Source organism: Patagioenas fasciata, chromosome 7, assembly GCF_037038585.1.
Source record: "Patagioenas fasciata isolate bPatFas1 chromosome 7, bPatFas1.hap1, whole genome shotgun sequence".
NCBI classification, from domain to species: Eukaryota; Metazoa; Chordata; class Aves; order Columbiformes; family Columbidae; genus Patagioenas; species Patagioenas fasciata.
The window spans coordinates 34,642,918-34,665,037 of record NC_092526.1 but is presented as its reverse complement, the minus strand read 5'-3'; the positions used below and the strand labels follow the sequence as shown (position 1 = coordinate 34,665,037).

The window sequence follows — 22,120 nt, the reverse complement described above, 5'->3', positions numbered from 1 at the left end:
TGATAGGACAGATCAACCCTTTCCTCTGACTTGCTGTTACAAGGAGAAAAGGCAAAAGCTCCTGAGGTGGACAAGTTCTAATATGTCCCGAAGGGTGAGGTTAAACTACTGCATAGGTGAAAACACTACAATTATTATAAGACAATTTGATCTTACTGTGGAGGGCTAGACTTAATGAAATCTCCAGCGCTGTTTTTCTGGACCTAGGCTTGAAATCTACTGTCAAATTTGTGTTCCACAGCAGCATGCTCAAAACCTTCTGGCTTTTGGCTGAGATGATGACTGAACAGTTTCCTTCATGATCTGTATTCGGGTGTGTGGCTGTGTATCACCAAAATCCCTTGAATGAACTGGACTCCCACCTATAGTGTTTTCAGGTGAAAGACTGAGATAATGTGACTTCTGAGAGAAAAATCGTATAGAAGTGACAAAAGAAAAATGTGTCCCAACTAAAGAATTTTTCATGCAGTATCTGTGTTTCTATATAAATACACTTTTCTCCACTTTCCTCAAGAACAGAAGGTGCAGACACCAAATGCATTTAGTCCTAGGTATGTAAAGTGTGCTTTTCATCAAGGCTTGCTTTATTCCAGCTGTTCCCAGGCTCCCTGAAGCTCTAGCAATCTCTTGCCTGTTTTAGAAGTATGATCTGCTGCCTTTGTTTGCTTCTCAAGAAGTGGTTAGAGATGATTTTTCTGGAGGGCATCATCATATATCTAGAGAGCAGAAACAAACGTTGGTTCTGTTTGTATTGGGTTACTTGTCAAGAAGAAAAACTTCAGCTTTATTTTTTTTTATGCTCTCATGTAGTGGTTTGGCCTGACATTTGTACTATGTAAGCTTTATGAATCCTTTGGCAATACCAGGTAATTTATAGAAGATATAAGGTGTGCTGTGTTTGTATAGTTGGCCAGTCAGGAACATGCCTCTTGGAAAAATGAGGTTAAGCCCAGCATTTTCTTGATGCGGGTAACTGCTGAGCTCCTGTCACAGCAGGTAAATTACTTACCCGTTTGTTCACTAAGGAAATCTGAAATATGTAAAAGCTATAGAAGTGCGGAATTTGACTTGATTCAAACCCTTTTCTGCACAGAACTTTGGACATTGTATATAAAGTTTGTTGTTTGTTTGTTCTTTGTTTTTTTGGGATTTTTTTAATGAGGTAATGAGATTCCAGACAGTACAGGCTTTAACACTTTAATTAGCGGTGTCTGCCTTTGAGATAACTGCAGTGAATGGACCTATTTGGTCAAGTTATGGTAGGTGGTAGCTTCATCTGAGCTCTTGTCTGGTAATAGTGTAGTGACAAAATTTGGCTAAATTTGTGCTTGCTGCTGTGACCTTGAGTTCTTTACAGCATCGGTCTATGTGGCAACAAAGCTAGAAGCCTGTATAGGTACTAAAGCTATATTTTTCTGTTAACGAACTATTGACCGTTCACACGATGCGTTTTCTGTAGGAAATGAAAGACATCCAGGGTTTTGGGTAGCAGTGTGCTGAAGTTCATTGACCACCACCAGGCCATGCATGTTTCCAGCAGGAAAAGACAAGGTTGTACTGTGCATGTCCAGAAGCTGAGCACGTTTCAAAATGGGCACGCTGCCTTAATGAGGATGGGAAAATCTGTCACCTGAGAAAGCCAAGCAGGGTTGTATCAGTGTAAATGGTTCTACTGGGGCTAATAGTTTCCCTACCTAGAGTCATTTGATTGACCTCTGTCACTATTGCCATGACTCTAGTTAGAACAGTCACTCAGAAATGGCCCTTTATGCTGACATCTTATGTATGTCCAAGTCTTGAGAGCAGCTTAGTGGAAAAACCTGCTTGAAAAGGTAATGTTAAGCTGTGTAATGTCCCAATGGGTATTAGAGTGCTTATTTGATTGGTTTTGACTGCCACATATTTGACCAGTTTGTCCGTAGTCAGCAAAGAGGTTTATATTTGATGTGTGTTGGGTTACATGTGCTGTAAGGAAGGTTGTTCTTCAGATTCGCTTTCTTGATTTTTATGACTTGGGACAAACGTTTAGTTCTGTGAATTATAGTTATTGCCATGTGTCCTAAATTCTGTACTTCACTCCAGCGAACTTGTTATTAAATGCTTGCATACTGATGGTAGGAAAGTGCTGTCCATTATCTTAATGCGATAAGGTCCCTAGACTTGTATTTGGTGCAAGCAAACAACCTGATGGAGCCACTCACCACCCTTTGTTTTCTTCAGCAGCGTGTTAGGTTCAGGTGTTACCAGAGATTTGGTTTCCAAGGGCTGGTCTAGTTGCATTTTTCATTGCTTCAGTCTGTGCAGGCTGTAATTTTGAAGTCATGTCTGAACTCTTTCTTGTCAACCCCATTCTCTCTCTTCGGGTTTTTCAGGGCGACCATATAGTTTTTTATGTTTGTAAATTATCGACACCCTCATTAGGAGCCTGTTCAGTATTGGTGGCCATGCTTCGATTCTGTGAAAGCCTTGAAGTTTCCCACTTTTAAGTCTTTTATTGTAATACATAATTATTTTTTCCCATACAGTGGTTTTGACATGGCTTATTTGGAAACTATTTCAAAAGTTTATTTACCAAGTTGGAAGTGCAGTGGGGTTAGTATGTGTGGAGACAAGTTGTATGTACAGGAATGTTTTTCTTTTTTAAAATCCATGTGACAGTGCATCACTGCAATAAGTATAAAATGATGCTAGAAGATACAAGTTTAAAAAGGTAAAATATTGGGGAATCGTTTAGGTGATCTGTCCAGGACATAGGTACTTAGGATAGAAATCTGTTACCTATTTTTAGTGAACAAAAAGGTGGAGGTACATACTTATCAAAATGATCAATATTATGAAAGGGAACATTGCTACATCCTCTTATCTTCAACAGATTGCGGTTCAAATTCTGTCATCAGTGTACAACATCTGAATCTTTCCTTGCCTTTTTCCTCTCCTTTCTGTAGAAGCAGCTTCTAATTGTTTGGAGGCATAATTCTGTTGTGATGTATCTTACTTTCTCCTCCATCTTCATCACTTACCTTCTATTTTTTCTATTTTTCTCCTCCCTCCTCAGACAAGCTTTTCATTTGCATGGCTTTAATCTTAAATGTGTTCAGTGCATTTTCCCATTAATGGTTGCATCCTTAGATTTTCTTGTCCCTCATTTCCCCCATCCCAGTTTGGTTCAGTCACGGCAGAGACAGTAGGTCCTCACCACTCCAGTCTGGAAGCCGTTCCCTGACATGAGCATCTTTGGTCTCCTTCCCTGATGCTGTTTTACAGTTGTTGAGTTTCCAGATGTTCTTCTCCTATACCTTCTTTTGTCAGCCACGTTTTAAGGCTTGTATACCACCTTCCTCATCTCTGACATGTCCAGTGATTTGAGTACTCATTTTCAAAGTCTCTGGCTGTTTGAACTTGGGCAAACTCTTGGTGATTACTTTAAGAGTGTCATAGTTACCTGTCTTTTTTCATGCAAGAGTCTTACCTGTGTTTCTTGGAGAAGTAATCTCTGACTTCCGCAGGTCCGGTGTGTCTCCATGCAGGTTATTTACTCTCCTGTGTGTTTGATGTGTTACCTGATGTCTCCATAAGATGCCATAGAGAAAGGGAAAAGGAAAGCGAATGTAGGGTAAATTAAGGTCACTTCTTCCCAGGTTGTCCTACTCTCGTGTTATCATTCTTTATTAGGAGGCTAAAAATGATTTTCAGTTCTCGTTCTTTCATCTCCTTTGTTTTATACACTTGGACTGTCTCCAGATTCTGCTTGCTCCTTCCTCTGGGCTCTTGAAAATGTTGTAGAAAAACACGCTCAAGATCCTCTGTTATTTTCAGTAGCCGTACCTCTGGCTTCCTGACAGCCACACTTCTCCAGTTCAGTGAGAATGAAGGGAAAGAGAAATTTAATATCCTTTTATCTGTATATATTCAAAGAAGAGAAAGAGGAGAGCTCTCTCCATCAAGAAGCCCACTTGCTGTATTGTTAGTCCCATCCTGTCACATAGAAATGAGCTGAAGAACATTTTGTTATTTACAGAGAAACAGTGACTTTCAGAAGTAGTGTTCCTGGATTTCTGTCTGCATTTATTGCCCTGTCAATGTGAACATGAGCTGCTTGTCTCATTCTTCTACTGCTTTACCCTTCTCTTTTTGAATTAAAACAAACAAACAAAAAAAAAAAAAGGAAGAATTGCAAGAAGACTTGAAATCACTAAAAGAAACTTCAACTGGCTGATATAAAGGTGGATTGTCTCCTGCTTGGTTCTCCTTCAGACGTTTCATGTGGAGCACTTGCCTCTGCTTGCAGCTTGTGATCCTGGTCCTTATGCTGATGTCCAGGGAGAGTGTGAGAAGTCCCGCTGTGCTGCGGGTGCCTCCCTCTGTGGCAGCTTTTTGTGGCCATGAGACCCATCCGTGGTGCAGGAGTGATGCTGAAGAGCAGCCATTGACCTGCCTGCTTTTCCTGAGCTTTACCTGGTGAATTCCTACCTACAGCAACCGAGACAGGACCAAGTGACAGGTTCAGCCTCATGGGAGAATCCTCCTTCTCAGGCATCCTGCAAATACCCTCTCACTCTCTTTCCTCACTTCTTTTACAAAAGTTGACTGCTCGAAAGATGTTCTTTCACCATTTTGTGTGCGTCACAGACCTTCATTCTCCTCTCACAAGTTACATGTGGGTTGTTGTCCAGACCCATCATCTGCTGCTCCTCCTCTGGTGAGATTTTCATCAGCAGTGTGCAGGATTTTCCACCTTTGCCCTGCCCCACTCCCCCAGCAGCACACGCTGGCTATCCTCCAAGGGCATGCTTCTATCTGATAGAAGAAAAATCTGTCCTTTGTGTCTTTCCAGACTGCTTCCGTGTCATTTGTAATGATGTTTTTGGTACTGATTGATGTTAAAAATCATAATAATTTTTAAAATTTTGTTCTTAATCACCTTTTGGTCTTGTCAGTCTCTCATTAGTAACTTGTGTCCTCAATTCATTAATTGTTTTATTGGCTGAGCCACTGCATTATTTCTTACAAGAATATAATATAACTTTCCATTTTTTGGTTACTTTCAATAAATAGGAATGTCTTCTATTGAGGTTTTGTATTCCCATACCAGTGGCTTCAGCAAGTGTGTTGGTAATGATCTGTCACCATAGTAGCTATTTTGCAACAATGAATTATTTTCATTTTCTTGATCAGCTCTCAGTGAACTGATGTCTCCAGACTGGCATTAAGTCCAGCTGTGCAGCTCTGTGGCACTAGGTATTTTTTCTTAGGATTGAGGCAGAATTTGGTTTAGATATTTTGAATTAGAAAAACAGAATTTAGACTTTCCACAGTTGTTTTGCTTACTCTCGTGCTAGTAAAACAAATGAAATGGTTTATATCCACTTTAAATTAATATTGTGTAGAATGAAAACATGCCTACCGCATCAAGGGAGCTATCTACATTTTCAGAAAATAATGACAGGGCAAGTATTTAAGAGCTTGAAATAGGAATGTGTGGAAAAGTGGCAGTAGGGCAGTGCTGCTGTGCTCCTGTTCTATATCAGGACTAAATAAGATACAACTGTGGATTGTAATGTCTTGAAAGCAGTGTATCACTGTTTAAAACTCACTTTAATCCTTGCAGACCAGTAATGGAGGAGGGAGTTTAAGTGATTATTCCTCCTCTGTCCCATCAACTCCAAGCACCAGCCAGAAGGAGCTACGGATTGATGTTCCTCCCACTGCCAACACACCAACTCCTGTCCGTAAACAGTCCAAGCGCCGATCCAACCTCTTCACGGTGAGTGAGCCAAGGAGGAGACTCTTGCTGTGTTTTACGTAGCGCTCTGTGGTCACAGCCTCAACTTCAACCCTGTTGAGTTGAGCTGATCTAATCCACAGGAGCTTTGAGATGGATCCGTAGGGTTGAAAACTAGAACGTCGTAGAATTGCCATGGGGCTGTTCGGTTTGAGGACTTAAACTAAAGACAGTGGAGTTACCCTACTGAGAATTGCAGTGAAACAAATGAATCCGTGGTTGAATTCCGGAGCCTTTGTCCCACTTTAATTCTCAGACTTGTCTAGATTCCTTGGTTTGGGAGTGATCAACGGGAAAGCTGGGCCTCTGCTCCCCAATCCTGCCCTTATACCAAGTAATGCTGCTGACTTGGGGCTGCCTTCGCAAGTCTGCGTTTTGTAGAGACGTCTCAGGGTTTATCGTAGGAGGACCATGAACTACTGCAAAATGACTACCCCATGATGCTTTTATTACTATACAGCCTCAGCTCACTTTTTTTCCAGGGTTAAAAGAAAATAATGGAGATTAAAATTACTTTCTTCCCAAACAATCTGGTCTTTGTTTTATTGAGAGGCAAAAGAAATGTACTAAGTAGAAAGCTTGACTGGTTCAATATGATAGGTCTTTGTTACGCATAAGTAGTTTGGGAAATGATAATGAAGCCTTGAGTGATGATTTCCTTAGTTTAGCAGTCTTGCTGAAAGCTTTGGGATTGCATTGCATGCGTAATTGTGGTTTTGTAAGCAGTTTTTTGACAGTCTTAACATGCTTTATAGCAAACACAGGATCTCTGCGGGCTCACATCTAAGTCCTCTGGTGATTGTAGCTGCATATTAGTTGTGTATAGAAAGCCACATCTTCCCTGTCATCATAAATAGTTTATATTTTGTGTTCCAAAATACTCAGGAGTTACCAATCCCACTAGATGTCAGTGTCAGCCCAGAAACTGCCCGCAGAGTCATAATACCGCTGGAAATAGAGCTGAGATGCCACAGCATCCCTCAAAAGCATTTGCTGACCATTTCTGGTCTCAAGGATGAATAAAATGTTTATAAGGGCTGTGTAGATGTTGTTGACATTTGAGAAAGCGGGGATGTTTTAAATTGGAGTTGGTGTAAATTTGAGAAAGTGAATAAAGAGAGACATACACCATCTACAGCCACAGAAAAAGGTTTGAGAAGAATGTTAAGTCAGCTGTGTTTGCTGCAAACAAATACACTAAAGCTCTGGTGTGTGAGAATAGCATATTAAGAACAAAATTTGCTAATATGAGAGGATGTTGATTACTGTCTTAATGTCTAATAACTGAGGAAAAAAATGAGGGAAAAATCCTATGGGGACAGGAAAAAATACTTCTCAGAATTAGTTCTGTGTTTTAAGATCTGGGCATATTGAATGTTGTTGCCCTGTAATCAAAATATTTTGCTGTTTACCTTTTGGTTTCCTGCCGTGCTTCTTTTTTTAGCATGTTACTTTCTCATGCCTTTATCATTTGTAATATCATTTTGTTTAATTGCAAATTGACCCTTCTTATCTAGCATAGGTAATATGTTTAGTTTCCTACGTGAATGTCTTTGAGCACTGGAAGAAAACTGGCTTAAGTAAAAATCCGATGTGATTTTTCTTAAATCTTTTACAGCTTTTGAGTTGGAATAGGGATCAGAATTTTGAGCATGTCCGTGTTCCAGTGCACTAAATGCAGTATCTGATCTTTTTTACTTTGAATATTAATAATTGCTGTAAAGCAATGTTGCAATAGCTGACTTTCTACTTAGGTGATAAAATAGATCAAATATTAGCAGAAGGGTTAATGTCCTTTGTTTTGTGCAGAGTATTAACAAGGACAACTAAATATTAGTGTTTAGCACAGGTGGGGATTTAAGATGCCTAGGAGGGATTATAACTGTAGGTCTGATCCCATGTGGGGTGAATGAACTTGTGGTACAGTAAGATGCATCTCCTTTCCCATATTCAATATTAATATCTCACATCTTGGCAGAATTGCAAGCATGACTTTTTAAAAAGTTTAAATGAACTCCATGTCTCACTATCTGCTGTTAGAGATCAGTGTTCTTACTTTTGGGCTCTCTGGACTGCTGTACAGAGTTAAAGTTGTGCCCAAATTCAGGTGCTGTGTCCCTCCGGTTTCAGATCCAACTTGAGTGAGGTTTTGTGTAATCTGCATGTGACTTCTAGTGCAAAGAGGAAATGAGTTGAATTATATTAATGCAGTCTTAAAAATTATTTTGGACTTCCTCTGTTTCCCTTGAATGAATGTGTAAATGTGACATCAGAAAAAGTCCTAGGAAATGTTGATCCAGTGTGGTTTAGAGTCTATTTTTTTACACTACGGGATGTAAGATGCATTGTGTCTGTTGTAGATACAAAAGCATAAGAGATCAGAATATATCTCTGTTTCATTGCACAGTTTGTCTTTATAAATAGCAGAGCCTGCTAAGATTCTCCCCTTGAAAATTTTGTCTGTTCTGTGATTGCAAGCAGCTAGAATAGAATTTACCTAACAGAAATTACTACATTTCTGTACTTCTGGGATTTGACAATATTTTGCAAATTTCCCTTTTATGTGCAGATGCACGTATTTCCAGATGCAGTCCCTTTTATGGAATGGGAGATGTGATGCTTTAAAAATAAAAATGAAAAATAGCGCGTAGGTATTTCGCTTGCTTTTCAGAAGCAGGATCCTTTCTTTTAAAAAGTCAAATAGAAAAGAAACATTCCAGTTGACAACTTCCCTCCCAAGGATTTGGCTACCTTCACTGAGTTTCTTTAAAATGTCACTTACGGGCGCTCTCCGCCATTGAAGCTTTGTTTTGCCTGGTATTATTGGGAAGTGGCACTTTCAGATTCAGAAATCTGCCTTGAAGGATGGGGAACAATAGTTATCTTGAACGTTGGGTTTCATCCCTCCCACTTGTTTTGCTTGCTTTCATTTCTTCTTTGTTTAATTCCCCGGCACGTCATTCCATTGCCCTGAACCATAGTAACTGGCGATAGGAACCCGCTCCCGGCCGAGCGGGGTCCCTGCGGGTAAACGTGGGCCTTAGAATGGTGTTACTTTGGGTCTTGCGCGGGTTTTCGCCCTCCCCTTCCCGCCTCTTACCCCAAAGGCAACTGCTTTGGAGATTTTTCTTCCTTCCATCCCTTTGTGTAACATGGAAAATGGGTATTAGCTATCCGCGATCCTAATCTTTCCCCTAATTGCGGTGTCTTTCAAAACGTCTCTTTTCTGCTGAAAACAGAAAAGCAGAATCTTGTGTCGCTCTGGTTTTCATTAATTTCCCATTGTGGCACTGGACATTGCAAATGTGTTCGTTTCATATATCATCTCCGATTTGAAAAGCACATGAAAATGTTTTCCCATTTTCAATATTGTGTGAGTAATGTTCCTATTGAAAAGTAATGGAGTGAAGTTGTCACTTGTCAGTTCAGTTATTAAGGAGGATGACTCTCAAGTTGTCTTTTTGTAGTAAAATAAATCTGTCACAATCGTTATACTCGTGCATTCTTTCACAATAATTGACTGGAATCTGAATAACTTCTTAAAATACCTATATAACTTTATAAAGTCATGAAGTGAGCACTGTCAGCTCACTCCTAGGGCAGTTCTAGCATGATAGAGAGCCAAGATGAGGCAATTCAGGTTTTAAATATTGGTAAAATTTTCTTCGTGCTGATTTTGCTTTGTTGTGTTCAGATAACTTTTTTCAGCTTCAGTCACTACCTTTTCTTGCAATTCCAACTTTCTCATCATCTAAAAGTAGAAAAAAAAATTAAAATTGAAGTCAATGTGATGAAAACCAGCATCATAAAATCGCATTTCGAAGTAGTTGATAACATTTCTAAAAACCACATAGATGTAAGTTAAATGTGTGTGTGTATGTATCAGATTTTTTTAATGAGAAGCTGAAACCTTCATTCTTTTTTGGAGCTACTGTTGCAGACTTCAGAAACGTGTCCTCTGATCTGCTGGGTCTCCAGGCACTGAAACTCTAACTCTTAAAACCCAAATGCCATTTCAAACAAGTGGATGGTTGAAAATTACAGGTGGTAGTTTAGTATTCACATTTTGGGATGGTTGTGTACTTTTGTAACTTCTTACCCGTGCCCTTGGAGTCTGTGTCAAAATACTGGTTTCTTTATAATTGCTTTAAAAAAAAAATTAAAAAAGAAATACAGTATCCTCTGTGTGAACAACTACATTTAATGGAGCACAAACTTTCTTTTTGCTCTGCAGTCTCGGAAAGGGAGTGACCCAGACAAAGAGAAGAAGGTCCTGGAGAGCAGAACAGACAGCATTGGAAGCGGTCGCGCAATCCCAATTAAACAGGTAATGCCGAATTTTTTTTTTATTTTATTTTTTTTTTGCTTTCTGTAGTTGCAGACACACCTTGGGTCTTAAGCACTCTGATGGCAGGCCCATGCGCCAAGACGTGTTTGATGTGCTCCGGTGATGAATGTGGAAGTCACTCACTTGACATCAATTAGGAGAGGTTCCTATGTGTATTAAAATAGGATCATTAGAATAAGAAGAGGGAAAAATGTGACAACAGGCCTAATGAAGTGCAGTCTGCCGGCCTGCATATGGAGCGGGTTTCTAGGCTGTGCTGGCTTCAAAGCCGCCTTTGTAGAGGGGCTTTGATTGGGCCGAGTGCTGCCAGGCGGCGGGGTAAATCAGATCGCGCTACAAGAGCCCCTTGTGATCGCAGAAATAGCCTGATGTGGCCCTAATTTGCTACTGCAGACGGACATCTGAACACAGTTTCAGGCTGGTTTATAACAACGAGGCAATTAGTTGTGATAATCATAGCCGGTGTGTCAGCTGTGCGCTCTTGTTTGTAATTTGCTAATGAAGGAATTGTAACTTTGATTAGGTTCAGTTTCATTTAGACCTTATTATATAAGAGAACGTTTACAGCTGTAATGTGTGGCCTTAATTAAACTTCCTCGTTACACAACAGGACTTGAATTCAAGGATTTGTTTTGGTCTGTTTTACTAGCCTAGATGCACTTTCATTAGCCCGGGAACTCGATGCTAAATTGTAGCTGCGAACACTCCTTTGAAAGGGAAAAGCAATGCTGGCGTTTCACGCAAAGTGTTTGGGTGAATGAGATCATTTACTTTCTCAAATTAAATTACACTGAATTCACACGGTTAAGAACACCGCGCTAAGCGTTTGTACGGGATGCTTTACAAAGAGTTTCTGCAATGGCGTTTGCAAGGATTTACTTTCGCGTGAGTTACTGTGCTGCAGACAGCAGAGATGCCGAGGGAAAGGGGTTCATTTTCTTCCCACACGGTTGTGTCCAGTTTCTTTGGGTGGCTTTCCTGCCCTCCAGGGGGTCACTTGCCTCCTCTAATCTTTCCGCAGTCCATGCTGCTTCTTGCCAGGTAGCCCTGGGGGTGGGTTTATTTGTTTTGGGGGTTTTGGGGGTTTGTTGTTTGGTTTGTTTTGGAAGTAAGGCAGAGATGATTTTGTACCCTGAACTATTTGCAGTGATGTTTTTTTTTCCTTAAAGGCAGTTAAAAAGACCTTTTGGGACCAGCCGGCAGCAAAAGTGCTGTCGTGTCTGTGAATCTCTGGTAGACAAATTTTAATCAAATGCACTGCAATTCAGAAGAGCAGTTTGAAACCAGATAAGCTCAGTATTTGGCTTTGCATTCAGGGGAGGAGATTCCAGGCATTTAAAACAAGCTACAGTTTTTTTTCTATGGCTTTTGTGTGGTATGAGATGGGTTAGACCGGCTGGAATTCTTTTGGGTAATGCTAATTAAACACAAGTATCTGTGAATGCAGCTGAGAATGTAAAATTGAGGAGTATACTTTTCGTTATTTGTTCAAGGCATACATACTGTTCTTTTCTACAATGCTGTTGTATGAAATTAATGTGATTAAAAATGCACTTTGAAGAATATTGTAAGGTAGGCATTTTAAGCGTGATTGCACTATACTGTGTTATAATGAAATACTCCCTGCAATATCTTGAATTTCTGTATTGAAAAATTCTCCTGCAACCACTACTTATACTGAGTGTGACCAATCTTTTGAGAATGTGTACTTTCATTATTAGTCCCAATTATGGTAATTTCATTTTGTTACATACAAGCAATTCTCAGCAAATATTTGAGCAGGTCTGTAGTCAGCAGTTAGAGCCTATTCATCAGGGTTTTAGAAGGGCGCTAGAAGATGGGAGGTTGGATGGCATTTGTTGTAGGCTGACTGCTCTCGGGTATTTTACATTATAGTTACGGGTCAAGAGAGTGGATTTTGGAGTTTGTTGGTTTTCTACTTTTAGGTGGTCTTCAGTAGAGTGTAGGAGACCAGCGTCACCTAGCAATTAAAGCGAAAGAGATGGAGTAGGATTTTTTTTTTTAATGTGGAAACATTTAATTAAAAATCAAAATACAGTATTTATTCATACTTATGATGTTTCGTTACAGTTTACAAACATGCATTAGTTTGAAGAGGTCTTTGATTGCAATCTACACTCTTTCAAGCAGAAATGGCTCCTGCAGTTGGGCCAGGGGACAGCTTTTGTCTACCTACTATTTAGATGGAGAGCTCATATCACCAGAGGTGCCACTGGACTAAGTTGCTGATATGACTGTTCTTGGTGGGCTCTACAGGTGCCAGACAGGTGGCTACTGTGCTTACAAGAAGAAGCCCCTTCCATCACCGTATGTTTCAGTGGTCAAGGGTCAGAATGCTTCTGCCAGCTTCATGCATGGGACATCTTCAAAAGCATTTAGTGACCAGGCATTTTTAATATCTATTGTCAGCACTTTGTTTTATTCTATGTATGTTCCTATGGGCATGGCGGCATCTGCTTCTGGTGCAAGGCACAAGTCCAAGCTCACACTTGTAGATCAGTGTTTCAGTTGTGCTGGTTGATCCTGTTAGCAGTTAAAAAACCCCCAAACCTGATACAGTGGATTAGTGTTCTGAGTTCATTGTTACTTGAAAAAAAGTAATTCCAAAAAAGCTAACAGGAGAAGGAAAAAAGCCTTGCTATTCAGATGTTGAAACCAACAGCTTGGTTATCCAGTGTATTCAGTGCTACCTGTGGGTTGTTATTGTCTACCCAGGGTCTCCCAAAAATCGGAAATACTATTTCCTGGCCTTAAAGAAAAAAATAAACAAAAAGTTTTTGGTTTGTTTTTTTTTTTTTTTTAATTAATGAATTGGAAGTGTACTGTTTTCAAGGAAAAAATGAAATCTCTTCCAACACTAGAACATGAAAGGGGAAAGGCAGAGTTGATATCAACAGAACATGGAATTTTTTTCCAAGTGTGTGTGTTTGTGGTGGGGAGAGAGCACAGAGTGAATATTTGAAGAAAATCAGCTCTCTAGGAAGTTTAGAAAACACGCTGTGTGACACAGTCTCCTTGTCAACTACAGCTTTTTTCGTAGGTCAGGCCTGTATTGCAGCTGTTGAGCCAGCACAGCTGTGGCTGACGTGTGTCATCAGTGTGGTGCTTTTGTGTATTTGGTGACAGTTTAAACTGGTAGAGGAGTGGGGTTTTTCCAGGGGCATTTAATTTCTCTCCTGGTTTCTCTCTAAATGCACGCACATACATTTTGAAGTGAGCTTATAATGGCATAAAAAGTTGCTGATCTGTATTACAGCCTTTCTGGGACCCTGGTACCAGCCCGTGTGGCTGCTGGAGTTTGGTTTGGGTCAAAAGAAGCCAAGAGTTGCAACCTGCTCCTCAGTTCTGAGGGTTCGGGGGAAATAGACAAAATTGTAAATGGCAACGTTTCTTTCCAAAGAAACACTTGGCTCCTTCAGGGCTTTTGACTTAACTTAAAGCAACTGGTCAGAAGGAGTTAATGTTTGCATTTTTTCTGTCTTTTCTAAATGTTAAAAGTCACTTTTCACTGCAGTGCTAAACACGGTTTTATTGGGTTAAGCCTTATAAAACTGTTCTGATGAAACTTCCTGCTCCCAGCAGAAACCCAAAAAGTATGCAGCGAACAACAAGCATGTCTTTAAAATGTGACTGCTAACTCGTGTAAGGATACTCTGAGGTGAGTGAAATTTTGGAAAGGCAAATTCCCAGGGAGGTACAAACACTTGTGCATGCATGGCGGTATTGGTGTACCTTAAATTTGTGCTCTTAGCATCCATCCTTTGAGAACTGTGAATGCCATAATTTTCCTAAAAGAAAAAGAAAGTATCGCTTCTGTGCTATTTAAATATCTCTTACTAATCAAAACGAAACAGAGAAAATGAATGGAACAGTATTAGCTCAAAGTTAAAATCCACATAAAGTTCTGTACTCCTGAAAAAGAGGCTCTCAAACGAAAAATATTTAAGCTGTCTTGTAGCATTCCTAATACAACCCTTAAAGCAAACTTCAGTGAATGGCTCACTCTGTTTGGAGTGTCCTCCATTCAAAACCATTTATTCTGAAAGTGAAGACCTGTGCCTGGCAGCCTGAGTGAATATTTTGGAGCCCATATTAGGCTGTACAGTTTAGGGTGACGTGCTTTCTGGGACAGGAGAGTTTTGTAGCACTTTGGGAAGATTACTTTGTTTTCTGCGGTCTTGCTAAATCTTTATCAGTAGGGCATATTCAAATAAAAAAATCACAACAAGAAAAATAAAAGCAAGAAGCTCAGCTCAGCGGTGAGGGGGCTTGTCATGTATTAATTTTTCATTGCTGTGGAGAATTGTACATACATAATCACTTGATTGCAGTGGGAGTTAGCGAGCTCCTATGGTGTCATTTGCATAAATCTTGTTAAGTCAATGGCAGTTAATGAAGTACAAATGAGCCTGGAGAAGGTGACATGCAAATCGTGGGTGGCAGATGGGAGGTCTGTTTTTGGGATGGCAGCTGTGTGCTCGCTCTTTTTTTTTTTTCCCCCTCTCCTGCCCCCATCCCCCCCAGATTAGAGTGCAAATAAATACGTAAGAGCCAGCCTTGACTTTGTGCTTTCAGACCTTCTTCTGTTTGCCATTTGCACTTAATCACAGATGTTCTTATTATTATATAGCCCAACTATATAACTTTGACTATTATTTTGCCAAAAGCTGGCCAAAATAAATTTTGACGGGTTGCCTCAACCCTTGGCCTACCCTGGGACGTGCTGCACCTCTTGTGCCCCCAAATTCCTGTGTCATCTAGGAACAGCAAACTCAGAAGTATGACTGCAAACTGAATGTTCTAATGGTAAATGTGACGCGGATGACATAGTGAAAAATTTGCCATCCATGACTTGCAAAGGTGAACTTCAGAATCCATTCGCTTCTCTCAGTTTGCAAATGGCCGTATTAATGGACAAAGTCAAATATCTTATTCGGGCTTTATTTTGGGTGCTATTTCAAGTGACCTTCTTTGCCGACCAGCTTGGCATATTTAAGTACATTAAAGTAATCATAATGAAATTAGGTATTTTGGCTGTTTTTTTACTCTGAACTGAAAATGGCAAATGCTTTTTAGGTGAGGGCTAACACAGGGGCTTTGGCAGCAGATGGGGATGGCATCCCTGATTTGCTTTTCATGAAGAAGATTTTGGTTCCTGGCTGCACAAGTTGCATTTTTTTTTTGCCTTAAGATGGGCATAAACAAAACTGGAGCTTCACAATGTACATCTGAATTGTATAAAAAATAGCATTAAACTTGGCAAAGATAACTATTTGAAAGTGCTTTCAACAAATGGGGAACTTCTTATGGAAAAAAAGGTCACTTTGGTCAAGTAGCTTCTGAAATATTTGAAAAGTTATGTTCTGATTTATAATCCCTTATCAGCAGTTTTTTAAAGTAAATTTGAAATGGAGTTACATACTCCCAAGAACTTCCTGTTAACTTAATTTTGTTTCAAGCCTGGCCCTCGCGTTGTCAGTTTTCAGTCCTTTCCCAGTGTCCTAGCTTTAGAAGAATATAACTGAAGCAAATTGTCAAAAACCTTCCCATTCAGGGAAAAATCTGTGCTATTTTTAAGATGTACTTAAAGCCAAAATACAGAACTTTTATTTCATTAAGGCTTTTTGCTAGTCAACTCTCTTCATACATTGTCTGTGTGCTCCTCTGTGGAAAGAGCCTCTGGGAAATTGGGAATTGCTTTATCTCACCTGGGCACTCCTGTCTCAGATTGATAACACCTGCACTCAGCCCCTGCCCTGAGGGGCCCTTCAAATGAAAGAAGCATTTCAATGTGGTTTATCTCAAACTTTGTGTTTATTAGGCATAGTTTTAGCATTTAGCACCTTTCTTAAGAAGAGAGATGGAGGGAGCTGGGTCTGTTCAGCCAGGAGAAGAGAAGCTGAGAGGAGATCTCATCAATGTTTATAAACATCTCAAGGGTGGGTGTCAAGAGGGTGGAGCAGACTCCTTTCACTGGTGCCCAGCGATGGGATGAGGAGCAACGGGCACAGACTGAAACACAGAAGGTTCCATCTGAATATGAGGAGAAACTACTTTGAGGTGCCAGAGCCCTGGAACAGGCTGCCCAGAGAGATTGTGGAGTCTCCTTCTCTGGAGACATTCAAACCGCCTGGACACATTCCTGTGTGATCTGCTCGGGTGAACCTGCTTTAGCAGATGGGTTGGACTAGATGATCTCCAGAGGTCCCTTCCAACCCCAACCATTCTGTGATTCACTCTTGATATGTGTTTGGGCAGAAGCTTTGCTTCTAAACTCAAGCAGCCACTTGCCTCTTCCAGCCCAATGGAGCCAACACTTTGCAGGGGCCGACAGTGCTGCAGGGTGTTGTGGGGTCTTCCGGTACCAGCCGCCTGCCTTCCCTACCTCCCTGCCTGCCTATTTGCATTTCTTTTTTTCTCATCACTACACTTCAGTGTTGTCCTTCAACTTTTTACTCCAAATATGTGGGACTGTAACGCATTCATTCCCTATCAGTCTGTGTTGCTCCACTTCAAAAAAAAAAAAAAAAAGAGAGGTTTTTAAAGCTTGGCTTAGGTTTTACCGGATTTTACCCCATGTTATCTTCCTGACCACCTTTCTGGCTACTGCTCTGTTGTGCAGCTCAACCTCCTCTTCAGCTCCCTACAGGTGCAGGTCAGTCCTGCCTCTGCTTGACTAGTGATTTTTCCTCTTCCTAACCTCCTTTTCCTGTGTTAATTTTTAGCTCTAGCTGGGGTGTTGATGTGTGCAGCACCATTTACATTATCCTTGTGTGCAAAACCATGCAATGCTGTGTTGTCTTGGTCCTTCCTGTTGAACCAGAAAGAACATCATACCTGAAATCTATTTTCCTCCCGAATACCAAGGGCTGTCTGTGCAGCTGTTAGAGCATTTCAGCAAGTATGGTTTTGAAAAGAGATCGTCTGCCATGTCTAGTCAGTCAAACTGATGTCCTTAGTCCTCCTCACGAGCAGAAGAGCACTGTAATGCTTCGGGCAAGTGTCAGACCCGAGACCCACCATCGTCATAAACAATAAATGCTTTTTTGCAGCAGGTTTCCCAAATGTAAATGTTTACTTTGAATCTACCGAAAGAGAGAAAAAATAAGCAACCATCCTAGTATCTATTCTTGCTTAATCTATCTGACTTGACAGGGTGAAAAAAAAATGGTACAGAAGAGCAGGACAGGCACACTACAAGTGGTGCGTTAGCAGACCTTGCAACCCATTGCTGAGCACTAGGGCTTCTCCTGTGGCTTCTCTCCTCTGTCTGCATTTTTTGAAATAAAAATGGCTAATGCATGTAGTGATCAGAAGAAGGATGGCAGCAAACATCTGGAGGACACACACAACTCTAGCGTTTACTTGCCTTTGTTATATTCATGTCTTCTGTAATGTGCTTTTCCATGCAGGTGCTGCCTGCGCAGCTCCTGCCCCAAAACTCTAGTTTCACTGACACTGAGACCCAAACTGCTGTGATACTGCTTCTGCTCCACCTGCTACACCGAAGCATTCACCCAATCTACTCCTGCTTTGGTTTTTATTTATTGATGCTCATGTAGGTTTCTAGATGTTCACAAGCCAGTTATTGGTGTCCCTGGAGAGTGGCTTTCCAAAACTCGGGAATTACGTGATTTACAAGGAAGTGGCAGATGACATAGTTTTATTTATTTATATCTAGCATGAGGTGTAATTTCCTCTGTCACGTTTCTGTCTAATCACAGTAATCAGTATCCAGATCTGCTTGTACAAACACGAGGGTATGGTTTTTAGCCAAATACTCTTAGTGCTGAAATCTTGTGTAATTCCTCCACAATTGTTTATAATTAGAACATACACATTTTGCTGTGTTTTTAATTAGCTGATTACTAGTTATAAAATGTTTTGTACTCGCTGTGGTTCTCTAAATTGTTAACTGGTCGCTACCAGTATAATTAAATATTTCAGAGCACTTGGCTATGGTTGCATTGAACTGTGAAGAAATAATGTTATATAGCCAATCAAAAAGAGATACTTGTAAACTCATTTAAAGCGTCAGAGTGTGTTAGGACTATCATGGTGATGCTTATTGCAGGAGAAATTAAAGATACAGTTTTGTGCTAAGAGGCAATACAGAAATTAGTTCCTGAATTAGTTGTTAATTGATTTGGTAATTCCCTCGGGTCTGCATGCTCTTTTTTCCTTTTTCGTTGTTGCATTCAGTTAACAGTGACTATTCCCAGTGCACTTGAAATATTTTTTCCAATTAGATCAAATGTGCCCTTACATCAGAGGAATGGCTACAGCTACACGTACCTGCCTAGAATAATGTTTCATTTGACTGCAAAAGCTGTTTTTGTGCATTTGACTGATGATTTTCAGATAGTGTCCCAACAAAAGCACTAGTCCTAAGTATTTGGAATAAAATAACATTAAAAAGTTTCTGGATTTAATGGACTTTTTTTTGCAGTTCCACACATTTTTTTTGACTGCCCGTGACTGTGACCTGAAGTTAATGGGAGGCTCTGGTCCTCATCATGGCAAGAAGCTGGTGATTTGTGAATGACTTAACCAGATGAATTTCAGGGTGACTTAGGCTTTCCAGCTCAAAATTTTGTCTTTGTGGTACAATGCATGTGGTAGTAAACATAGTATTCTATTTTTTACTGAGTTTTATTTAATAAAGAAATGTATTTAAATGTTTATTAGTGTTGATTTTGGCAAGCGGCACACAGTTTCAAAAATAATATTCCATTTGTTTGTGTGACACAGCTGCCAATGTGAGCAGAAGTAGAACGCTGCCTTTTAGCACAACGATGGAAGGCGATAGTATGAAACAACTTAAGGAAAAAATATGAAAACATTTTGTTTGCTTTATGTTTGATATCCATGTTAACGCCAAAAGAGCTCACAGATTGCTTGATTGCCAGTAAGAGGTGTTTAATTTTGTTTTCGGGTTTTGTTTTTTTTTTTTAATCCTATTCAAATGTCGCGCTCTTGTTTCTTAGAAGAGATCAGGAAAAACGTCTTGGTTTAACTAGTAGCTAATGATTTCTTAGCTGACACCTCAGGTGTGATTATAGCTATTGCACATCATTAAGATTCAAAGGAAATATTCCAGCTTTTGTTTGGAATAGTGTGTTGATCAGGTTAAGCATCCTTTGAGAGACTTTGGAAAGAGAATGGAAAGAGGGAGGAGGAGAGTGCCAGAAGACCTCGCAGCCTATACAGAAATAATCATGTGGGAGCTTCCTTTATATAAAATTTAATTTTTAAAAAGCTAAAAAAAATCCACCTATGTCTGTATAAACGGGGTGAATGCTGTTCTTTAGGATAAATAGTCAAGGATCTGTTTTCCAGCAGTGTGTTCATAAGAGAAGTGAGAGAGTATTTTTTTTTTCTGAGGCTCTACCATGAACATCCTCATCTTCTTCTGCCCAGTGCTCAGTGCCAGCAGAGGATGGATCCCCCCAACCTCTGTGGTTTCGGTTCCTATAACAGTGCAGGGAGTAGGACCAGAGCCTGCAGAACGTGAGCCAAGCAGTTGCTCCTGTGAAGCTTTGGAGAATTTAATACACTCAGGGTGTTCTCATCCTGTTCTGTGTGCTGGTGTGTTGGAAATCCTGAAGTGCATGTTGAAAGCAAGTACATAACATGGTAAAGAAGCATCAGAATACTTTGGGGGAAAGGAGGAGGGAATGTTCAAAAGCAATATAGGTATAAAAGAGAACATCAATAAAGCAAGCCATAAGATAACTTTAAAAAATTTATTAGAATTTTCTGGTGCTGAAATGGTGTAATATGTCAAGGTGCAATCTCTGCGACATGCAGAGATTGGCAGCAAGGAGGTCGCTGGGGCATCTTCACCGTTAACCTTAGGCTAAGAACTGGCCCCTGGCCAAAAACCCAGCCAGGGTGGTTGTGTCTGGATACTGCTTTTGTAGTTGGCAAAAAAAAAAAACCAACCACAAAAAAACAAAACTGAAAACCCCAAACAAACAAAACCCACAAAAAACAACCAAACAGCAACAACAAAAAAAACCTGCCAAACCTATGACATCACTCAGAGGCTTATTGAGTGCATGATTCAATAAAAGGAGAGTGGAATTAATGGACCTTTAGTTATTTTTCGTGGATGAGATCTGGAGATGCTTTCACATTAGTGATCTCTAATCGAGCAATAATGGTTTTAAAGAAAATAACTGCAAACCCTTCAGGAGCAAGAGATGCTTTCAGAGCTGTGTGTACCATTTGGTTTTCATAGAATCATGGAATCATTTCCTCAGGATCATCGAGTCCAACCATAACCTAACCTAACTCTAGCACTAAACCATGTCCCTAAGAACCTCATCTAAACGCCTTTTAAACACCTCCAGTGATGATGATTCCACCAGTTCCCTGGGCAGCCTGTACCAACCCCTGACAACCTTTTCCATGAAGAATTTTTTCCTAATATCCAACCTAAACCTCCCCTGGCACAACTTGAGGCCATTTCCTCTTGTCCTGTCTCTTGCTACCTGGGAGAAGAGACCAACCCCCTCCACGCTACAACCTCCTTTCGGGCAGTTGTAGACAGCGATAAGGTCTCCCCTCAACCTCCTTTCAGTTCTTGGAGTCTTGTCCAAGGTGTCAGTGCAAACCAAATATTCGTCTTGTAAAAATGCCTTTTGTTTTGAGTGGCCGTGGTGCGTTGTAGGTGAGTCTGTGTGCATCTGGGCTGCTTTGGTGGCTGGAGCTTTTCCTCTGAGGGCGGGAGGAATTAGGCTGGAAAAGTGACATAACAAGATTAAGTAGAAAGCTTATGACAGTTAGCAAGTGAGACTGCCTGGTCGGCTTCGGTTGACACAGTGATTATTAATATGTTGTAAAGATGTTTTGGGGATTCCACCATATTTGTATGGTTGCCAGCAAAATGTTGACAGTTGCATTGTGGTTAATAAATTCATTTAGATTTATAAGCATTGTTTACAGAACCTGTTCGCCTGCTGAAACTCTAACAGCATCTGTTCCTTCTTACTAATTAACTCCTAATTACGAATGAGCTTTGTGTGTTTGTCAGTATAACTGGCTCATGCATTTTGTAAGGAACATTAACAAATTGATTTACATAGTGGTAAAGCAATCAAAAGAGTAAACTGAACAGCACGCATTTAAAGCCCTTTAGCCTAATTTTTTGAATGAGGCAAACTTTGGGCATTCTAAATATTTTCGTAATTCTTTTGGTACCTTCTAATTGTGTGACAGTTGATTGTGAATCTGGATCACAGGTGTTGGTACAGTGTCCCTTGGTTCTTGTTTATTTCTTTTTGTGTTTGTTTTTTTTTGTTTGTTTGGGTTTTTTTTGTTTTGTGGGGGGTTGTGGGCTTTGTTTTGTTTGGGGTTTGTTTGTTTGTTTTTTGGTGGTGTGTTTTGGTTTTGTTGTTGTTGTTGTTGTTGTTTTGGGGTTTTTTAAAATTTATTTTAAATAAAAGCATTGGCACTGTTACTATTTGACACTTTTGACCATGCATTTATCCTCAGTAGAAGTACCAACAGCAAATTAAAAATAGTAAATGGCACAAAGGAGAAATATTGTTCTTGGAGGATGCAGGAGGAACAAGAGGATCTTTGAAGTGTAGGTGCTCTGATGACTACAACTGCTTTGTTATCAACCTTCAAAATCCCAACTATAGAAGTCCTTGCACTTTCGTTAAAATACTGTTGTCTCTAATCCTACTTTTATTCTTCAAAAACTCTCTTGACAGCAGTAGTTATCAACACATCTGCAGAGCAATCTCAGCAGACAGGCCAGATGTTTAAAGGGAATAATTCAGTAGTACGATTCTTCAAAAACATAATAACATCTTAGTTTATTTTGCGTGAGTTAGAGCAAGGAGAAAAATCATGTAACTGAATGTTGTGTTTATTATAAAGAATCCTGTATGTTATGATAAATTAGAGATGAGTGGTACGATGAGATGACATGGATGTATTTCACTTAGAGTTGGCAA

At 40.1% G+C, this 22,120-nt stretch overlaps 1 protein-coding gene across 12 annotated transcripts in view; it reads left to right on the top strand.

The window, feature by feature from the left end:
- The window catches only part of AGAP1 (ArfGAP with GTPase domain, ankyrin repeat and PH domain 1), a 374,152-nt gene that overhangs the window by 174,056 nt on the left and 177,976 nt on the right, over positions 1-22,120 (top strand). For 11 of the 12 annotated variants that reach the window (XM_071811326.1, XM_071811327.1, XM_065841627.2 and 8 more), the window contains 2 exons: positions 5,609-5,764; positions 10,017-10,109. In XM_071811326.1, coding sequence (XP_071667427.1) covers positions 5,609-5,764; positions 10,017-10,109 — 249 coding nt within the window. The remainder of the gene's footprint in view (positions 1-5,608; positions 5,765-10,016; positions 10,110-22,120) is intronic. The other variant, XM_071811323.1, reaches the window with a different exon arrangement.